This window comes from Erigeron canadensis, chromosome 6, assembly GCF_010389155.1.
Source record: "Erigeron canadensis isolate Cc75 chromosome 6, C_canadensis_v1, whole genome shotgun sequence".
Lineage (NCBI taxonomy): Eukaryota > Viridiplantae > Streptophyta > Magnoliopsida > Asterales > Asteraceae > Erigeron > Erigeron canadensis.
The window spans coordinates 20081446-20102287 of record NC_057766.1 but is presented as its reverse complement, the minus strand read 5'-3'; the positions used below and the strand labels follow the sequence as shown (position 1 = coordinate 20102287).

The 20842-nt window shown below is 34.3% G+C and overlaps 1 protein-coding gene across 1 annotated transcript; it reads right to left on the bottom strand.

Moving 5' to 3' along the window:
- Positions 1–586: 586 nt before the first annotated feature.
- Positions 587–5795, bottom strand: LOC122604429 (TMV resistance protein N-like). Its single transcript, XM_043777323.1, has 5 exons — positions 5302–5795; positions 3836–4931; positions 3398–3718; positions 1392–2366; positions 587–1234 (listed from the first exon to the last, which is right to left on the bottom strand). The coding sequence occupies exons 1-5, from the start codon at positions 5793–5795 to the stop codon at positions 587–589; spliced, it is 3534 nt and encodes a 1177-aa protein (XP_043633258.1).
- Positions 5796–20842: the final 15047 nt, after the last annotated feature.

The window sequence follows — 20842 nt, the reverse complement described above, 5'->3', positions numbered from 1 at the left end:
CGATAGGGACCAAAAGTGTAATTAACTCTTTAAACTAAAATATTCAGAATTTTTCAAGGATGAACAAAACAGGATTTCCAACGTGTTGAAAACTCTGAATCTTAAACTGCAATCATTTTTCTACAGCATGAGAATTATGTCGCTTTATGTGTACATCGGTACATTGATGTACGTTTTTTCTCTGGATCAAATGAGATTAACATAGATATATTTGAGTGTAGAATCCTCGAGTATATCCAAACGTCAATAACAAGCAATATCAAAAACGTAATATCCATCAAATTAAACAGGTCTTATATTGATTACAAATTGTTGAATACAATCAAATAAGGCTCCTGCTAAAAACACATCTAATTGAACGTTTAACCCTAATTACATTTGAGCTAATATATATATATACAAACATAATGGGTTTGGAAGAAACTATCTATCAGTTACATGGGTCTGACACTTGGTTTGGGTCGAAACTTGCAACTTCATTTGAGTCGAAACTAACTCCACTATACAAAAATGAAATACAACTAATTACTGACAAATATTCAAATAACGATTACAAAAGACTTCATTAACTAAAGTTATCTAGTATCTACAATATATCAGATAACCGATTATCTGCCCACTTTTGTGTCTGAATAAGTGATTTAAATAGACACTTAAAACGTGACCTTGAATCATGGAAGATTTTAAATTTACATTTATAATCATCATCATCTGAGGAATTATTAGTTGTAGTATTTCCCTCCATTTGATTCCTTTTGGAAACAAGTCTAGCCCCAAACCCTCTAATAAGTGAATTTTCAGAAAGATAAGGGTCAATCGAAACGTCAACAACAGTGGATGTTGTATCCCACCAAGTTGTGCATCTCATTGACCCAAATGAAACATAACCCATCCAAGTATGTAAATCAACATTCTCCTCTTCCCAAAACACTTGCTCATCTTCAGAATCCGAATCAACACTCTCATCTTTAGATTCCCAATCAACACTATCATCTTCAGAACCCCCCATTCCCATCTGCAGTTGTTGCTTCTCCTCTTTCGTCATGGTTACTACTACATGATTAAGCATAGTGCTCTTCTTCAAAACACAACAGAATAAAAATCCAGAGAATTCATTGAACCAATTCTCAGGAAGTTTCAATCTACATCTCCTCCGTCGTTTAACAAGACGAGGTTTAAACTTTTTGGGAATCTCTAACCCTTTTAGCTCCATGCTCATACATTGAGCGTTTCCCTGTTTATTGATCCAAACATATAATAAAATTTAATAAATTGTTCATTTTCATATCACACACACACACACACACACACACACACACACATATATATATATAAACAAGTGTTAAGCTCAACAATGTACGTGATGTCGGTGAGCCATACATACAACATACCTGGAGCATGGTTTCTAATAATCTATCACCACCAACAAAGCTGCAAAGACCATCTGATTTAGTGATTGAGACTTGTTTAATAACCGAGACTTGACATAACCATTTACAGTTTCTATGAACATCATCTCTAATGGTTTCAAGTGAGTCACAATTGATTGCTTGGAGAATAGATAGATTTGATGGGAGCTGAGGCAATTCGACAAGATTGTTGCAATGACTTAGATTGAGAAGCTTGAGCCGAGTGAATTGGATGAGGCTGAAATCTAATCGTGAGAAATGATTATCGCATAGATGTAGCTCTTGTAAATTGGATAGCTCACTAATCTCACACGGTATTTCTCTATTGTTCAGTCTGAGTCCACTGAGATTCAACTTTCTTAACAAACGTGGCAAGTGAGGAGCACTAGGTGGTAAACCGATAAACCCCGCCGAATACGTTAAGTCAAAACAAAGCTCGTCTAGACAACAGTTTTCATCGAATAGATCATTTGGAAGCCACTCAAGTTTTGTGAAACCAGATAATTCAAAATTCTGAAGATGTTTTAAGGCCCAAAAGTTTCCTTCTATGCCTCTTAACTTTGAACAATTTTTCAACTGCAGCGAAATAAGGTTGGCACAACAACTTCCGACCGATGAAGGGAAAACCTCTATCCCAACATTTTTTAAACTCAAGTTTACCAAGCTATCCAAGTTTCCTTCAATTCCTGGGAACTCAGATAGTAAATAACAATCTGAAATTGTAAGTCTCTCCAGTTTTTCCAGCCAAACAATGGTCGGAAATTTTGTAACCTTGTTACAAATACTTACAACTATGGAAGCAAGTCTTGAATAATTCCCAAGTAATGGACCAATATCTTTTAAACTATCACATCTACGGAGTGTCAACTTTTGAAGACACGGAAGTCCACCAAATTCAAACGTTCTTACCAGATGTCTCGCATGATCGACTTCAAGCTCTTTCAAACATGGCAGATGCTAATGCATACACAAGTTATCAAATATTACCGAACCAAATTATAAAGGACAATCTTGCATGTCTACAGTAAATTTTGTTTGTTTTTTTTTTTTAAATACTAATTTAATTTTTTCTTTCAAAAACTTTTTAAAATTCCAATCAATAGTCATGTAACTAACACAATATCTTATAATAATTCCGTGATAGCAAAGTACTTACTTTTGTTCTAATTATATGTTTCTTTTAAATGTTTCCAACAGCAAGTTAATCACTAACCAACGGCTAGAGAATCATACATTCGTTTTTATCGTTCCTGTAGTAAATTAACGTCAGTGGCTTTGTTTTTTTAGCCATACAACCACCATAACATTTTATAATAAGTCTACTATAACAAAAGAGTTACTTTTTGATTATAATTAATCGTTTTCTTTAGACGATTCTAACAGCCAGTTAATCACCGACCAACATCGTCCGTGTAATACTTTTATATACGTTTTACGTGTCGTTATATCTCCCGGGGCAGTGCTTGGGGTCAAAAAACTAGTTTATGAAAATTATGGAAATTGAGTAATGGAAAAGCATTCTGATGCAATATGTATACCTCATATGCATATTTTCATATCCACGATAGTGGTTAAACAACCAACTCCTTGGAATAAATGGCATCTCATTAACATAAGAAAACAAAGCGGTAATGTAGCATAACATATTACTATTTTTCCCCCTCTTATATTTTCGGTATTCAATTAATAAGTGCAACCTAACAGATGACAAATTCCTTGCAATTTGTTGGCTTATTCAAAGGTTAAACAAGCAGCAAAGCAATGGTGTTTTTGGTATAGGAGTTCCTAATTTATAAGAAATACAGAGTAATAATATATGTTTTGGAAGATGACAAAGGATCAGGATATGTATTAGCATAAAGGTTTGCTTTCAATAATCAATATCTATTATGATGCCACAAGCAAGCGAATGTATTCAGTTATATTATTAAAATGTTATTCATAATCTATGAGCTAATTAAAATAGAAAATTAGAAATAGAGAATTACCTTGCAACCTTTCCAAAGTTCCTTTTGCAAGGTGTGATGCAACTTTAAAACAACAAGCTTCGTTGCTTTAAAACTTTCAGGGAACGGACTTGCACAGTAACCAGACCATTTAACATACTTCAGGTCATTTGAAAGACAAGTAGGCCCTTCATTGTAGCTACTTCCTGACCCTTCATCGCTACTGCTTTCAGCCTCTTCCTTATCTGAAATAGTCACATCAAGGAATCGTAGTGTTTTCATGTTTGAAACAAGCTTAATGAAGTTTGGTGAACAATCACAAGTATGACAAGTGTATTGTATGGCTTCAATCTTATCATTCTCCTGCAATAAATGGGGAAAAAAATATATAAAGATTGGATTGTAGTATCTTATCGGTATGTATGTGTCCGCTCCCAAATACGATGGACATCTAACAGAAATATATAGCATAACCTTTACCATTGTTGCATTCTGGGAAAACATGCTTGCAATCTCGTTCTTTTTCCAAACTCTGCTATGTTTTTCAGGATTGTTGGGATGTTCCCCTCTAACAATGTGAACTCCCATTTCTTGAAGGAGATCGTGCATATCAATATAATCATCCGAAGATAAAGTTAAGAGAGCCTTTTGTACCAACACAGTTATGCCTATACCAGGGTTAAAACCGCACGCATCGAGCCTCCTTGTTGCCTCATCTTTCTTTATTCCCCTGTGAAAACACGCAATATCTAAGAATAAGTCTTTCTCGTCATTATCTAGTCCATCATAGCTTATTTTGAGTTGATCCATGACCTTTCGAGGTGGGATGTGTGCTAACTTATCCAAGGCACTGAGCCACTCATTCTTGTCTTTGCCACACAGAAAAGACCCTAAAACTTTAAGTGCCAATGGGAGCCCATCAACATACTTGATCACAAGTGAAGAAAGCTCATCATAACCTTCCAAAGGTTTATCTTCATGATATGCATGTATTCTAAAGAGTCGAATAGCCTCATCAAATGATAATAAACTAACATGACAGACCTCGACCTTGTGAGATATTAGCACTTGTTTATCCCTAGTCGTGATAATTATTCTGCTTCCATCACCAAACCAATCACATGATCCAGCTAACGCCTCCAGTTGCTCATGGTCATCGACATCATCAAGAACAATTAACACCTTGCGATGACATAGCATACGTTTAATCATGAATCTTCCCTCTTGATCACTCGGTACCGACACGTTATAATTCAAGACTTCTGACAGAATTTTTTCTTGCAGTTGTTCTATACCATGTTTAGTCAACCCCTTCCAAATATTTCCAACAAAGCAATGCCCTTGAAAACGTTCACGAATTTTCATATAAACAGAAAAGGCAAGAGTGGTCTTGCCACCACCCCCGATTCCCCATATCCCAACCATGCGCACACCACCTGATTCTAATAGAAGTTGTGATTCCATATATTGGAAGCGAGAACCCATTCCAACAAGGTCTTCATCAATATCTGAATTTACGGATAACAATCTATCCAGAATGGTCCCAACAATTATTTTAATGCCAAGTGCTTCATGCCTACACATTTGAAATATATATATATATATATATATAGGGGTTAGTTATTGTAAAACAAATATTAAAGTAAAACAAATAAGATAAGATCTAGACCCTTAGATCATGATAAAACTGATACACGGAGATTCACATATATATTGGTGCTCGATGATTTTCATGATGCACAGTGATTTCTGGTGAAGACAAACCTATTGTTTTATATGTTTTACTTTAATACTTGTTTTATTTTACCTAAAACCTATATATATATATATATATAATGTGTGTGTGTGATTAATACATACCACGTTTACATAATAAAGAAAAGAAATGCATAATTTATCCACAAATAAGGCAAAAAAAAAAAAAAAAAAAAGAAACATTAGATTACCCATTGGCAATGTGCTTGGTTTCCCATCCAGCAATGTTACTTGCATCCCAAAGTGCTTTTCTCCATAATTCAATTTTTTGGTAGTTTCTTTCCAAGAATTTATGTTTGGAAAATGCTTGTTCATACTTCCTTTGTTGTTTTCTAACATCAGAGGGATCCACATTATAGAATACAGGTAAAACAATTTGCCCTCTCTCCTGTCTACATTTCATAATATGTTCAAGTTCTTCCAAACACCAGGACGAATCGGCATAATTCTCAGAGAATATGACGACCGCGATCTGTGATTCTTGAATGGCGTTCATGAGGGATGGACCAATGGAATCACCCCTTGGAAGTGTTACATCATCCTTGTAAGTGTGTATTCTTCCGTGTTGTTCAAGAGCAGAATAAAGATGATCTACAAAGTTCTTGCGAGTATCTTCACCTCTAAAGCTAAGGATCACATCATATTTCCATGTCCTAGAAGACAAAGTTGATGATGAAGATGCCATCATAATTAATGATGTTTTTAAATGAGTTCAATGAAAATGATTGATGAAAATTTTCTTGATGTTAACAAGAATCAAGAAATAGAATCATGCACAAAACAAAGGCAAACGACCAGTAATCATATCTACAGATATACAAGAAAATGAAAACGCTACTCATCAACTACCCAGAAATATTCAAGCCCAATTGCCCATAGTTGTATCAATAAAGCAAGTAAAAAAAGAATATTAAGAGGACGGCAGAGGTAGTTCCTGTCATCGATGATAATTTAATTTCTGAAAATTGATTGAATAGGAAATTTGGGGGTTAATTCATGGATGGGGACATTTTCATTAAACTAGAAATGATAAAGCTTCCCGTTAAATTATTATTATGTTTTTTAATTTTTGAACTTATAATTACAATGTGACAGTATTTTGTTTCTCTATCAAAGAATCTAATTCTTTGTTTCATTTTGCCGTCCAAAATAAAAAGAATTCTTTGTTCCAACCTAACATGTGACAATCTTATATTATATGATAATGATGTACATTTTACACTTATCTTTTATCTGTATAAATCAAGGTTATGGTTAAAGATCCTATGTGACACCTCTAAGTTTGCAAGAAAAGGGCTTAATTCCTATGTGGCATTGCTATATAGAATCTACTGATTAGTTATTTGGGTTGGAGCGGTTATAAACCATTATTAACCTCGATTGCTAAATGCTAATAATTAATAACCGCTTCATACTCTGCATTTCCTTCCCCTCCTGTCTCTCTCCTTCTTGCTCTCTTTGTGTGTTTTCTGGACACAGATCTTCTCCTAAATATGGATTTGGGACAACCGTCAATTTTCAGGTTTACAAAATTTCTTAATTAGTGATAATGTTCAAAACCAACATACCAAAAATATGACTAATAAACTTATTTTCATTTAAGTCTCATATTCAAAGTCTCAATCAATATCTTTATTCAAGACTTCGATGTTATTTTCGAATTCACAAAACTACATTCAACGTTCCATTCTTAATTACCATAATAACAGCTTGTATTCTTGTCTATTATTATAAATCTACAGTAAGACATTTATATGAAAATTAATTGAAAGTTATATATGATATAACAGTTTTGAAGTCGGTTCCTTCATATCCAAATTAAATAAGGTAATTAAGCAAGCAAATTTATGTCGATGTTTACATTGCAGAATCATTATTATGTTTACATTTAGACAAACACATATTTAATTTCTAAAATCTCATCATATACAAATACAAATCTGATCTAAATCATTAATGTTAACTATATATATTTCGATCTAAATTATCAACTTAAACCATAGGCACTTGATTAGAAATCGATATGTCGTATTTTATACCCATTTCCCATTGCTTAATTAGTTGTTTTTGTATAGTTTAAGAGTCGTTTTCGTATATACTTGGTACGTTTATGGTATTTGTTAGTGTTTCAGGCTGTTGACAGGTACTTAAGCGTTAATCCGGAGAAAACGATGTTTCTGGAGTAAAATGTGTGCTTACGGACGTTTTACGAGGCACGGAAATGAAGATTGGAAGCTAATCAAAGTTAGTCAATGCTGGTCAACAAAAGTCAACGAGCACTGCGGCACAGTATGTTAAGCATAAAATGTAGAAGCTTTATATAGAATAAGACCTTTGTAAGCTGCTTTCAAAGCAACATATATCTTGGATGATGAAGCCACCAACAATTCAACACCTTGCTGGACAATGTCGTCTGTTAACTATAGTGTTTCAACTACATATATGTTTAATCACTAAATCATTGTAGAATTTAGTTCCCATACTGCTCTTGCAAAGCCACAGTTACAGATGAAGATTAGCAAGCGACAAACAAACGCCGAAACACATGCTTCGTGGTCAAATGATAACAGCACTTCGACTTAACGAACCTAAAGGAGAAAGACAAAGACCCATGTTAACCACCTTGACACCATCAAATCTTCCTTTGACCAGCTCTGCTGGAGCACCATACTTCCAGATAAATCTCCATACATTTGCACAGCCCTCTGCACCTTGTATATGAACGTGATCAGGCTTGTTGTAAACTCTTGGTCCACTTTCTGCAAGATAATAATGGTACAGTTGGAGAAAAGCATAACACATACCTAGAACAACCTACAAAGGGAAAAGAATAAAGTACAACCTTCGACAGTGAAGTTTTAAGCGAACATCATTTGCCAAGGGTGCTCTCCTCCACTTAATGGCTCCAGTCCAGTATTTACTTATGATCCACCCAACCAAGCAGCCTGATTAAATATACCAATTAATCAACACGTGTAGAAGGCCAAACATGAAGAAAGAGCCAAACTGGAGTATAACATATGCATATAAAAATCAACTGAATGCTTACAAACTCAAAATCGATTAAATTCTGGTTGGTCCATTCTGCATATGAAGGCATGGGTTCGTTCAAAGACACCAGTGACACCTCCTCTTCATCTGCAAGTTCTCCCCAAAAAAAAATATTTATATAGAAATAACAAGAAATAAATTTTATGTTGTTAATGGTCGAATAACGGTTATAACGGTCGACCACGGGTATCTGATATATCGGTTATAGCGGTGGTATAACGGTGGTATAATTGTTATCATAATATTATGCTATATATATATATATGGGTTTATGGCATACAAATGTAACACCTATGACCAAATGGTTATGTAATGTAGTGACCTATTCATGTGGCTATGTAATGTATACACTTATGTTTTCTTGGCTATACTATGTAAAATATGTACGGACTTTACATAGTATAGCCAAAAAAAATACATAGGTTCTTACGTTGATTGACCCAAATAAAAAGATCCTTACATAGTATAGCCAAGAAAACATAGGTGCATACATTACATAACCACCTGAATAGGTCACTACATTACATAACCATTTGGTCATAGGTGGTTACATTCGTATGTCATTATCCCTATATATATATATATATATGTAAGAATTCCAAAATAATTAATACTTTATACTAATATTAAACTTAAAAGTCAAGCTTAAAATTATTTGAAGCATTGTGGGAGCTGCTGTGTGTAGGATTGATTGAAAATTTAGGGTTGGGACTTGTTTTTCTTTTTTACCTTCTGTTAAAAATATTAGATGAATCGCTGGGCTTTTATTTAGTTAGTATGGACTGTTAATAAAAAGGTATTTATTAGTTTTGGGCCCAAAAAAATGGGAAAAGAAAAAAAACCTGTAATAACACCGTTATAAACGAAATTTTAAAATCTAACATCGGCAAAATAACGGTAAATACCACCGTTAATAACGGGACCGTTATTTTGGGGAAGGACCAATAATCGTTATACCACTGTTATCAACAACATAGATTAGTTACACACAAGAGAAAATGACGTTATTGCCTGAAATTTGGATACTAACATCATTTTGAGTTTTGACCATCAGAAACTCAACCGTTAATAGCCTTATATGAAAACAACACTGTTTGGGCCACGTCCAAGTTACATATCTTTACATACTATAAGAAAGAGAAATAATAAGATGGTTCACAAGTAGCTTATGAAGTGATACGTGAATATATTTAAAAACCTTCAACGCCATCAATCTCTAGCAGGGGAAAGTGTAGATGGTGATCGCAAAACCAAGCAGCATTGATACAGCAGCCTCGAAATTTGAAAGTAAAATTATTTCAGGCTGCAAAAGCAAACACAAATTTTGTAGTCATATGAAAATGTACTTTTAAGTAAATAAAACATGAACAGTACAAATGTTCTAATTGTATGTATTTCGTTGGGAATGACAACTTATATAGATGGATGTCACGTGAGCAAAACGACTACTAGATACACACAATAGCAATAATCTAAGAGTTTAAAGATCTAAATTTTGATGCCTATAGGGGTAGTTATACAATAAATATAACAAGATTGCGAAAACGAAAAGGTTTATCTCAGAAGAAGAGGGAAAACGAAGATATCTGTGAAGCGGGAGGCCCCAATTTCGTTAATGTATATATAAAGTTATAAATCATTTTTCTTGATTACTTCTTCCTTTCACTTGATTCCATGCACTTTAGGTTTTTTTTAATTTACATTTATAAACTCAAACTGTTTGATGATATGTCTGTATCTATATGTGTGTGATTTTGTGTAAATGTGTTTGGAAAATGAAAGTTCGATGAGCTAAAATGTTTTGTTTTTTATTTGGACATCAAAATAATATGACAAAAGGAGATCATGTATATCGCTAATGGCAACGCGTTGCTAGTAGCCTCCCGTTACAATCAATTCAATCGTATGATCGAATTATAAGAAGAAAAAAAAAATTTAGGGTACAAAAGTCTATCTTCATCTACGACACCATCATACATTCATACACCGGTAAAGTTCGCTTCACATCACACTGCGAAGGCCGGTCATGGTACTCAAACGGGTTGAACTCACTTTGAAGTTGGATCATGTATTTGCTCCGATGCATTGGCGCCTGGCAGGGGTTGAGAATAATTGTATTGGTTTTGAATTTTGATAGAGCGGTTGAGAATTTATTTGTGAATAATACCAAGCGACTTGGATTGGAAGAACTAGGGGTGGTAATCGAGTCGAGCTGTTCACGAGCTGCTCGAGCTCGAACTCATTTAAACCGAGTTCGAGTTTAACTTTTTTGAGTTCAAGTCGATCCCGAACAAAAAAAAAAGCTCGATTAGTTAGGCTCGGCTCGCTCGATTACTTTTTCGATCCGAACGAGCCGGGCGAACTTTACGAGCTACTCGAGTTAGTCGAGCTACTCGAGCCTTGGTATACAAGGTTAAAATATCACTTATATGTTAGTAAGGAGAGTTGAACCAATGACCTCCAAGTTTAATGGATGACCCTTTAACCACTAAGGACAACCATTTTTTTATCATATATTTTATATAAAAGCTCAAATCTTTAAGTCTTTAACCATTACTTAAATAAAAATATAAATCAAGACTAAATACTTTAATAGTGTATCAAAAGAGCAAGTGTTAGCTAATCGATCATTTTAATTTATAGTACAATAGTTATCATTTTAATCGATCATTATTATTTAAAGTAATGTGATCAAAGTTTCGATTATACACGAATAAGGATCGATAAATGTTTAATGGTAACATAATTGATAACTAATACATATTAGACATCGTTTAGTACTAAAACGAAAACGAATATCATATAGTTGATTTTGTCCAAAGTTCTTTTTACAAGGATAACATATAACCATATGTATAAAGTAACTAACTTTATTTTAATATTGGACATTTTAATATATTGTTTTCATTCATAGTAATGTGATCAAAGTTTTGAGTATACACGAATGAGGATCGATAAATGTTTAATGGTAACATGTACCGCGCGTTCTATAACACGAGCTAATCGAGCTCGAGCTCCTCAACATGAAAATGAAACTCGAACTAAGTTAATTCTACAACTATTCAAATAACTATACGAGTTTCGAGCTCGAGCTCGAACACTAATGAGTCGAGCTCGAGCTCAATTTTGAGAATTTATACGAGCTCGAGCTCGAGCTCAAGCTTGATTCAAGTAATAATTAAATAAATAAGCCTAAATATCCTGAAACTCGACTCGACTCGTTACCACCCTTAGGAAGAACGAGTTGAGGCCGATAGGCCCTTCCACTCCCTTTTATAATACGTGTCATTATGTTTAGCATTAGGCCTAATTTTTAACTAGCACACTACCTGTACGTTATTCGGGTTTCTTTTTATCGAATTATTTTTTGTAACTTAATAACAAACACTTAAGTGACTATTATAAGGAATACAAATTCATGACAAAAGATAACATATAAAATTGGTATAAATGCCTGACTCCAATTAATTTGTTCCGCTTTGACAATATCTGAGTGTATATATCTTATAATCTTAACCCACTAAACTTAGTAATTAGAAGACGTGGATGAACTTTGACAACAATATGTACATATTGATAGTTAACGCATGAATATGTATATACATTTATATATTGTTTGATATCAAACATTTTACACGGATTCGAAATCCAAGATTGGTTGACAATAGTTTGTTACAAAGATGTACCTCCATGGCTAGACCCGAACTTGATGTATATATTTAACGGGCATTTTTAGTAGCCAAATAAAATTCCTCTTGTCACTTAATTATTCATCTTCATGACCATGTATTTTGAGTCCTTCTTCACCAAACTTTGAATGCTAGCTCATTTTTCGAAAATTGCAAAAAAGAACCAAGATCAAAGTTAGCACCACCATCAAAATATCGAAATGATCACTCATAGTTCCCATTTCGATATCTTGATTTTTCTGCAGGTCAAGCCCATTCTCACTTTCACTGAAGAATCGTCTGATGAGGACAACGAACTATCTTTAATATTCCTTTTTGCTTTGAAAATTAATTTAGAAACGAACCAGTGCATGTCTCTGTTTATTTTCTTTTTTCTTGCTAGAACATAGAGTATATCATAAGCTATGATCACTGTACATCTCATGATATATATATCAATAAAGTAATACGCTCCTTTATATTTTTTGTTGCATACCAAAACAAATGATCATTAATATGAAGCATACAACATATAAAATAAAAATGAAAATGATGTCGTGAGCAAATACTTTCAAGGTGTAGAAAAATGATGAATAACTATTGACACGGATACTGAGAGATGAAGATGAATGTTTATCGGCAGAAACATTAATATCCTAAACACTCCATAATTATCTCACTAGTTTCCGACTAATGCATACTTGCATGTGATAATTAATGGGTTGATATTTTATAGCACTGGAAGTTAACAAACCACCGGATAAATTTCACTTAAAAAGGTGGTGAACAATTTTAAATATCAAACTTAATTTTATCTGCATAATATAGTGTATGAATATAAGCACATGGACTTTTAGAGATAACTAACATTAAGATGAAATCCACTTAAAAAGGGTGAATTTAAACTGTGGTGATGGATGTAAAGTATAATCCTATGGTCTTTTTTTGTTTTAAAATGAATTACCGGAAACAATACAATTTGATTATGCGGGCTCTTTTACTAAAATAACAAACCACTTTGCGCTTATCCCAACTGTTTAACGTTTTAAGTAACTTTTATTCAAATGACCAGTGTAATTAAAGCTTATATCGGAACATTTCACTGTGACAATTTACCTTTACGGAACTATTTATTCAAATGACCTCAGTTAAAGCTTATACCACAATATATTTTTTTAAAGGTAGAAGCATTATATTTGTTTATGTCATCATTAATCTATTTACGATTTATCATTAAAACTTAGTTAAATTATCTCTTTACGTAGTATAAGAGATATATATGAACAAAAGATTTATATTCAAACAAATAATTTAAAATAAGTTAGAGTTATAAAATAACTAAAACTTAATTAAATTGTCTCTTTACGTAGTAGGATATATATGTGGACAAATAATTTATAATTAAACAAATAATTAAATAAGATATTACTTAATTAAACAATTAAAATATTTAAGATAGGTCTGTTCATCTAAAATTAAGATATTATTTATAATAGTGTAAAATAAAAATGTAATACACCATGTATAAAATATAATAAATAAAATGTAGTAAGTTATAATGATTTTAAAAAATTTAAATATCGCTAAGTATGTCACAAGTTACAACTTTGATGAACGTGTTATGATTTTGTAATATTTAAATATCGTTAAACATGTCATAGTAAACAACCTTTGACAAACATATTTTTAAAAATATTTTATTATACTAAAACACAGTTGATCTAATAACTAATGAACAAAGATTTCTAAAGTCGACTTTTGTGTTTAACTTTGACTTTAAATTTATACTTTTTTGTTTTTCATCACAAATTTACACTTTTTAACCAATAATAATTCTAATATAACAAAATAAAAATTATAACTATCCAATAGAATAATTTACACTTTTTACTTTTTCATCACAATATTACATTTTTTAACCAATAATAATTATAATATAATAAATTAAGAACAATAGCTAATATATACCAATAGAATGGTCGGCTAATGTATATTCAATAGAATAATATTGGATACACATGTTAATATTACGTTTTATTATATAAATAATTATTTAAAAATAAATAAAATTTAATGTAAATATATTAGGATTTTAAAAGTAACTATAATCCTTATTTTATTTTATTTTTTTAAATTGTGATAACATATATATTTAAGAAAAATAAAACATGTAGAAATATAATGATCATAAGAAACACATATAGCAATGTCATATTCTAATTTAAATATTTAAAATATCTTTCATCTAAAAATAATATTTTATTTCTAACAGTCTAAAATAAGAATGTAACATACCATGTGTAACAATAAAATAAATAAATTGATAATGACCTATATATTATGATTTTTTTACTATTCAAATATCATAAAATATGTCACAATATACAACTTTGATGGAAATATTATGATTTTGTAATATTCAAATATCGCTAAGCATGTCACAATACACAACTTCGATGAACATATTTTTAAAAACTGTTTCAATATAAAACTCAAAATTCTAATATATAAAAACAAACTTTTATTACTAAAAATAATAAACTAAATTATGAACCATAATAAATTAAATTCTAATATTGATAACATCGTAAACCCGTATATTCGACACAAGCCTAAAATCTAGTAGATAATTATATTTAAAGCTATAATCATAAAAAAATTTATATCAAAACAATTTTTTTTAAATTTTAAAGATATATAATATCCTTAAAACTTTCCCAATAATTAATTTATTATATATACAACCTAAATTTTTATTGATCATTATCATTCATATTATTTCTTTGCTTTTTATCTTCAATAAACAAATCAAGTTAAGTAAATTTGTCAATAAAGAAAACATACGGTTTTTTTATATCACTTTTTAATGTTATTTTTTGGTATTTTTGTAACATTCGAGAAATTTGACTTTTGTTGACCCGTTAGTTTTGTGTACATATGATTAATGATGATCACTTACTCTATATATGATCGACTTTGGCTATGATTTAATTGTGTTTAAGGTGAATATGCATTTATATATATATATATATATATAATGATCGTTTTTAGTCAAGTTGTGTTTGCATGATATTCAAGGTGTTTTATGAGATCGAATGGTCGTTAATCTAATGGTCGATTGCTAACTTGTGGTGTAACTATATTGATTAAGTAAATGAACTATCCATGGGTCAACCCATGCCCAAACCCATACCCAAGACCCAACTTCATCCTCTTGCATTCAATCCCCTCCTACCCACCAAATTCCTTTCACTATCTCTTTTCTCTCTCTCACTTATTGCAAGAACTTTTGCACATAGCTCTCTCTCTCTCTCTAAATTTAATACACAAAATTAGATGTTTCTAGCAAGATTTGGTTTGGGTTTTCATCTTTGTCATCATAATAACAATAAATCAAAATTTGGGGTTTCATAGTGCAAGGATTCATTCAAAAACGGGTCAAATCTGGAATTTAGCTTTTGTTGAAGATTTTTGTAAGGTATATCCATCTCAAATTCATCATTTAAGATTTATAAACTTGTTTCTAAGCTTAACCTCTCAAACTCTTGGTAAAAATCGGATTCAAAGTGTAATTAGGTCAAGATTAGGGTTCTTGGATGTGTGTAATGGGTCATGAACGATTTTAGACAAGAAATGATGTTATGAATCGAATTTATATAGTGGGTTATGTTTGTTTATGTTCAATTTCGTCTATTCAAGCTTGAAAATGAGTTTTGGGTCAATTTTAGTGTCAAAACCCGTTTTAAGCAAGAACATGCCTAGGTTTGCCACATTGTATGCATGTGCCACAGTTTTTGTGTAAATTCTGAACAGGGTCAAGTATGTGCCACATGCATGTGTGCATGTGCCACATAATTGACAAAAATCCGAAATAGCTAAATATGTGTCACATGTAGTAATGCATGTGTCACAGTTTTTGTGTAAAGTCTCAACAGAGTCAAATATGCGCCACATGCATGTATGCATGTGCCACATATTTGCCCAAAAATCTGAAAAAGCCAAATATGTGCCACATGTATTTCCTGTGTGCCACATATTTGCTAATTATGTATATTTTGTGTTCTTTAGTGTCTCATCCTTAGTTGCTTAACCCAAACTCATTCTTATATCTTAATGATCCTTAACAAGGCGCGTGTAACACTTTGATTTTTCTTCGTCAAGATTTAGTGTCAAACCTCAACTCGTGTTTAACCAAAACATTTATATCTTTAACCAAATGTTCTAAATCCATCTCATAAACCATTCTTGGGGTTGTGGCATAGTGTAGGATATAATGTGACGATAAGATGTTGATGTAATAGGTTTGTGATCGTTGTGCTCCCCGCTCACCCGCTTAAGCTCATTCTAACAACTTCTAAAGCTAAGGTGAGTTCGTAGCCCCTTTTCTCTATATGATTTTGGGGTGGAAAGTGTACCACTTGTTTACTCGTTTTGTTGATTGTTATGTGTTCGTTTAATTGTGAATCAAGGTTGCATGAATGATTGGCTATTTTATCAAGGTTATGTGTTTGTTTGTTTTGTGAATCGAGGTTGTATAAATGTTTGGCTAGTTATCAAGGTTATGTGTTTGTTTGCTTGTGAATCAAGGTCGTATGATTGTTTGGCTAGTTTATCAAGGTTATGTGCTCGTTTGGATTGTGAATCAAGGTTGTGTGATTGTATATGTTCGTATCAAGGTTATGAGGTTCATTAAATGATCCAATCAAGGTTTCAAGGCTTGGTGATCGTTTAACGATCCCAATTATGAGATCATTTAATGACCCAATCAAGGTTTCAAGGTTGTGTGATTGTTTATCGATCCAAATCAAGGTTTCAAGATTTTATGATCATTTAATGATCTAATTATGTTCGTATCAAGGTTAAACGGTTATTATCCCGACACTTGTTTCTTATAGTCAAAACCTACGAACTCACCAACTTTATGTTGACGTTTTTTTAGTACGCTTTTCAGGTAATCAATTGAATCAAAGACATGATGGATGATCGCATTGCATGTGATAGGATTGAGCTTGGACTTTTGTGGATCCGTGATCCATTGCACCCGTTTATGGGTTATGCCTAGGATCGGTGTCCATCATTTGGACTATCTCTTTTGTAAACTATTGATGGTGTTGTGCTCCTTGTGCATTATTTGATCCGTAACTTGTATTTGTACTTGAATTATGTATGGATTACTAAATCCTTGAAAGCATTTAGCACCTCTACTTAATTTCCATGTCACGCTGAGCTTTTCTACTAATGCCCTAAGTTTCCGCCTTGTTGGGGTGTTACAGAATGGTATCAGAGCCGTGGTTGTAGAGAATTAGGTGGAATGACCTAGACTATAGCCATTGCATAAACACTTCATATTTAGCTTACATGATAGGAAATTATGTGTGCAATGTGATTTGGTTGGAATGTGTGGAATTGTTTGATCGAAGTTCGTAGGGTTTTGATAAACTTATTGATGATCGTAATAGTTTCGGGATACACCGTTAGTTGTTGGATCATTGTGATGAATGTTGGTGTGTGGAATATTGGAACCATTTGTCATTTATCCCTAGCAAACTGAAATGATGGCATTGGCGGAAGTATGACATTCGGTAATCATAGAGGAGCCTGTTCAACGAATCCATGATTACCCTAAGTCATATGGAAGTTAATGATATCGTGCATCGTGCATTGCGGATGAGGCATAGTAGGTAACCCGGTATGTCTAATGAGTGTTGGTTAGGTGGAGGGTTAGCCGCTGGTACACCCTATATACATACCCGACCAATACTTAGAAGACATAAAGAAACCGAGTCCTGACCTCCATTCAATATATTAACGGTGTGGAGGGTTAGCCACTGGTACACCCTGTATACATACGCCTTTAATGTAGCGAATGTTGAAGTTAGATTCGGACTATGCTTAACCCGCCTTATTATGACTTGACCCCCTTGATATGATATTAATTGATTTGTGATTATATTGTTGATTGTGAACTACGTGATCGTTGAAGCCTTAGATTATTGCCATGCTAACATCCCCGTAGAGGTAATTATATTCGTGCAATGATTTAAAAGGACTTGATGTAAAAATTGTGTGTTACTTGAAGGTCGATTTTGATATCCGTGTGTGAACTGTGGGACTTAACTTATTAATCTAACACGTGTGTTCAGGAAAAATGGTTAGACCAAAGAGAGCTAACACTAACTATAGGCGTCAAAACGAGCAAGAAGAGCCAAATTGTTCAAGAGAATGAAGGTGGAAATCATGGTGGAAGAGGTGGTAGAGGCGGTTTGGGTAATCGTGGAGGTCGTGGTGGTCGTGGTGGCGGAGGTGGCCGGGGTGGTGTCAATCCCCCGGTAAGAACCGAGGTTATCACTCAAGCTCTCAATGAGCTTATGCCGAAACTTGTGGCCCGAATCTCGGCGGCCATGGATAGGAATGAACAAGAAGAACCAGAAGATGAAGCGGTTCATGTTGAAAATGAGAATGAGAATGAGAATGCGAATGGGGAAGATGTTTATGTTCAACAAAGAAACAACAATGCTTATCGTCAAGGTTGCATTTTTAAAGACTTAAAGGCTTGTGGAGCTCCGGAGTGGAAGGGTGAAGGTGGAGCCACCGGTTGTTTAGAGTGGCTAGAGAAGATTGAATCCGTGATCCCTAGAAGTGGATGCACTCTTTATCAAAGAGTCTCACACGCCACCGGCATGTTAAGTGGTGATCCACTTGAATGGTGGAACCTTGAAATAGACTCCTTGGGGATCGATCTTGCTAACTCCATTCCTTAGGAGACTTTCAAACAACTGATCATTGCTAAGTATTGTCCACCCTATGAAATGAGGAATTTGGAGGAAGAATTTACTAAGCTCACTATGAAGGGAGCCGATCATGTGGGGTACACTCGCCGATTTGGCCAACTTTCTAGACTCATACCCCATCTAGTTAAACCCGAAGATCGAAAGGTGGAGAAGTATGTTGTCGGCTTGCCCCATAAGGTGAGTGTGTTTGTTACTCACCCTACCATGCCACTAACTATTAATGAAGCTATCACCCGAACCGCTAGTGTCACCATGGAGCTTGTGAAGGGTGGTGAACTAGGAAAAAATGATAGTAAGAGAAAGGATGTGCCCGAATCAAATGGCACAAAGAAAGATGAAAGGCACCAACAAAAGAAACCAACAAGAGGAGGAAGAGTGTTTGTGGCGGTTGCGCCGGCTAGAGAAACTAACACCGGGGCTACTCCTTTATGCCCTCGGTGTAATCGTCATCATAGGCCCCATACTCGGTGTGATGCTTGTTTTCATTGTAATCAAGTGGGCCATATTTCAAGAATGTGTCCTACCAATCCTCGTGTCGCTCCTATGAATCCTATGCCTCTAAATGTTCAGTATCCCCCTATGGCCCGGGGTACTTGTTACGAGTGTGGTAGCCAAGACCACTACCGTAATAGGTGTCCTAACCTCATTGGCCAACAAGTTCAAGTGATTGTGCACCCGAATCAATTGCAAATTGCCGGTCCCAATCAAAATCGAGGACAACAAGGTCAACAACAACAAGCTCCTCAACAACAACAACTAGCACCACGTGGAAGAGCTTTTGCCATGAATGCGGTCGAGGATCGTGTCGATCCCAATGTTGTAGCAGGTACTTTTCTTCTCAATCACCAATATGCTACCGTGTTATTTGATTCCGGGGCCGATTATAGCCTTATTTCTAATGATTTCCTCCCGTTGATCAATGCTAGTCTTAGCCCATTGTCATATTATTTTGAACTCAAAATGGTAAATGGTGGATTGTCTAGAATTAGTCAAGTTGTTCGTGATTGTGTGCTAGAATTATGTGACCACCCGTTTTACATAGATTTGATGCCTTTTGATATCGGTAGTTTTGATGTAATCGTGACTATGGATTGGTTGTCGGCTATGAATGCGATGATCGATTGCGGTAGTAGGGTTGTGAGGATACCATTGGAAAGCGGGGAAGAATTGGTGGTCCAAGGTGAGACAACCGAGCCATGGGAAGGGAAAGTGTATAGTGCAAATGTTACTAAAATTGAGTTAAAAACCGTGCCCGTAGTTAAAGACTTTGCGGATGTATTCCCGGATGACCTACCGGGTTTGCCTCCATCTCGTGAACTTGATTTTCGTATTGACCTCATTCCTAATGCTACTCTCGTGGCCAAAGCGCCTTATCGCTTAGCCATGACCGAAATGCAAGAGTTGGCCACCCAACTCAAAGAGCTCCAAGACAAGGGTTTCATTCGCCCTAGTCATTCACCATGGAGCGCACCGGTTTTGTTTGTCAAAAAGAAGGATGGATCTTTCCGTTTGTGTATTGACTATAGAGAGTTGAATAAGTTAACGGTGAAGAATCGTTACCCCCTTCCTAGGATTGAAGATTTATTTGATCAACTTCAAGGTGCTAAATATTTCTCCAAGATTGATTTGAGGTCGGGTTACCACCAATTGTGGGTCCATGAAGACGACATTCCTAAAACCGCTTTCCGAACAAGATATGGGCATTTTGAATTTACAGTGATGCCTTTTGGGTTGACCAATGCACCGGCGGTGTTCATGGACTTGATGAACCGGGGGTGTAAACCCTACTTAGACCAATTTGTCATTGTCTTTATTGATGACATTCTTATTTACTCCAAAACAAAAGAAGAGCATGTCGATCATTTGAAGTTAGTGTTGGAAATACTTCGGGGAGAGAAATTGTATGCCAAGTTCTCTAAATGTAAATTTTGGCTAGAAGAAGTTCATTTCCTTGGTTACGTGGTGAGCAAAGAAGGTATTCATGTGGACCCTAGTAAAATTGAAGCAGTTAAGAATTGGAGACGACCCGAAACGCCAACTGAGATTTGCCAGTTTCTTGGTTTGGCGGGTTACTATAGACGGTTTATTGAAGGTTTCTCAAAAATTGCCCAACCCTTGACCTTGTTGACACAACAGGAAACGAGGTTTGAATGGGATGATAAACAAGAACGGGCCTTTCAATTGCTTAAAGACAAATTATGTGATGCACCAATCTTGAGTTT

Excerpts from the sequence above, each read along its gene's own strand:
- LOC122604429 (XM_043777323.1), bottom strand. The coding sequence starts at position 5,795 with ATGGCATCTTCATCATCAACTTTGTCTTCTAGGACATGGAAATATGAT. Across the intron at positions 4,932-5,301 it reads ACCAAGCACATTGCCAATGG|GCATGAAGCACTTGGCATTA; the intron begins GTAATCTAATGT and ends TCAAATGTGTAG. Across the intron at positions 1,235-1,391 it reads TATTAGAAACCATGCTCCAG|GGAAACGCTCAATGTATGAG; the intron begins GTATGTTGTATG and ends ATCAATAAACAG.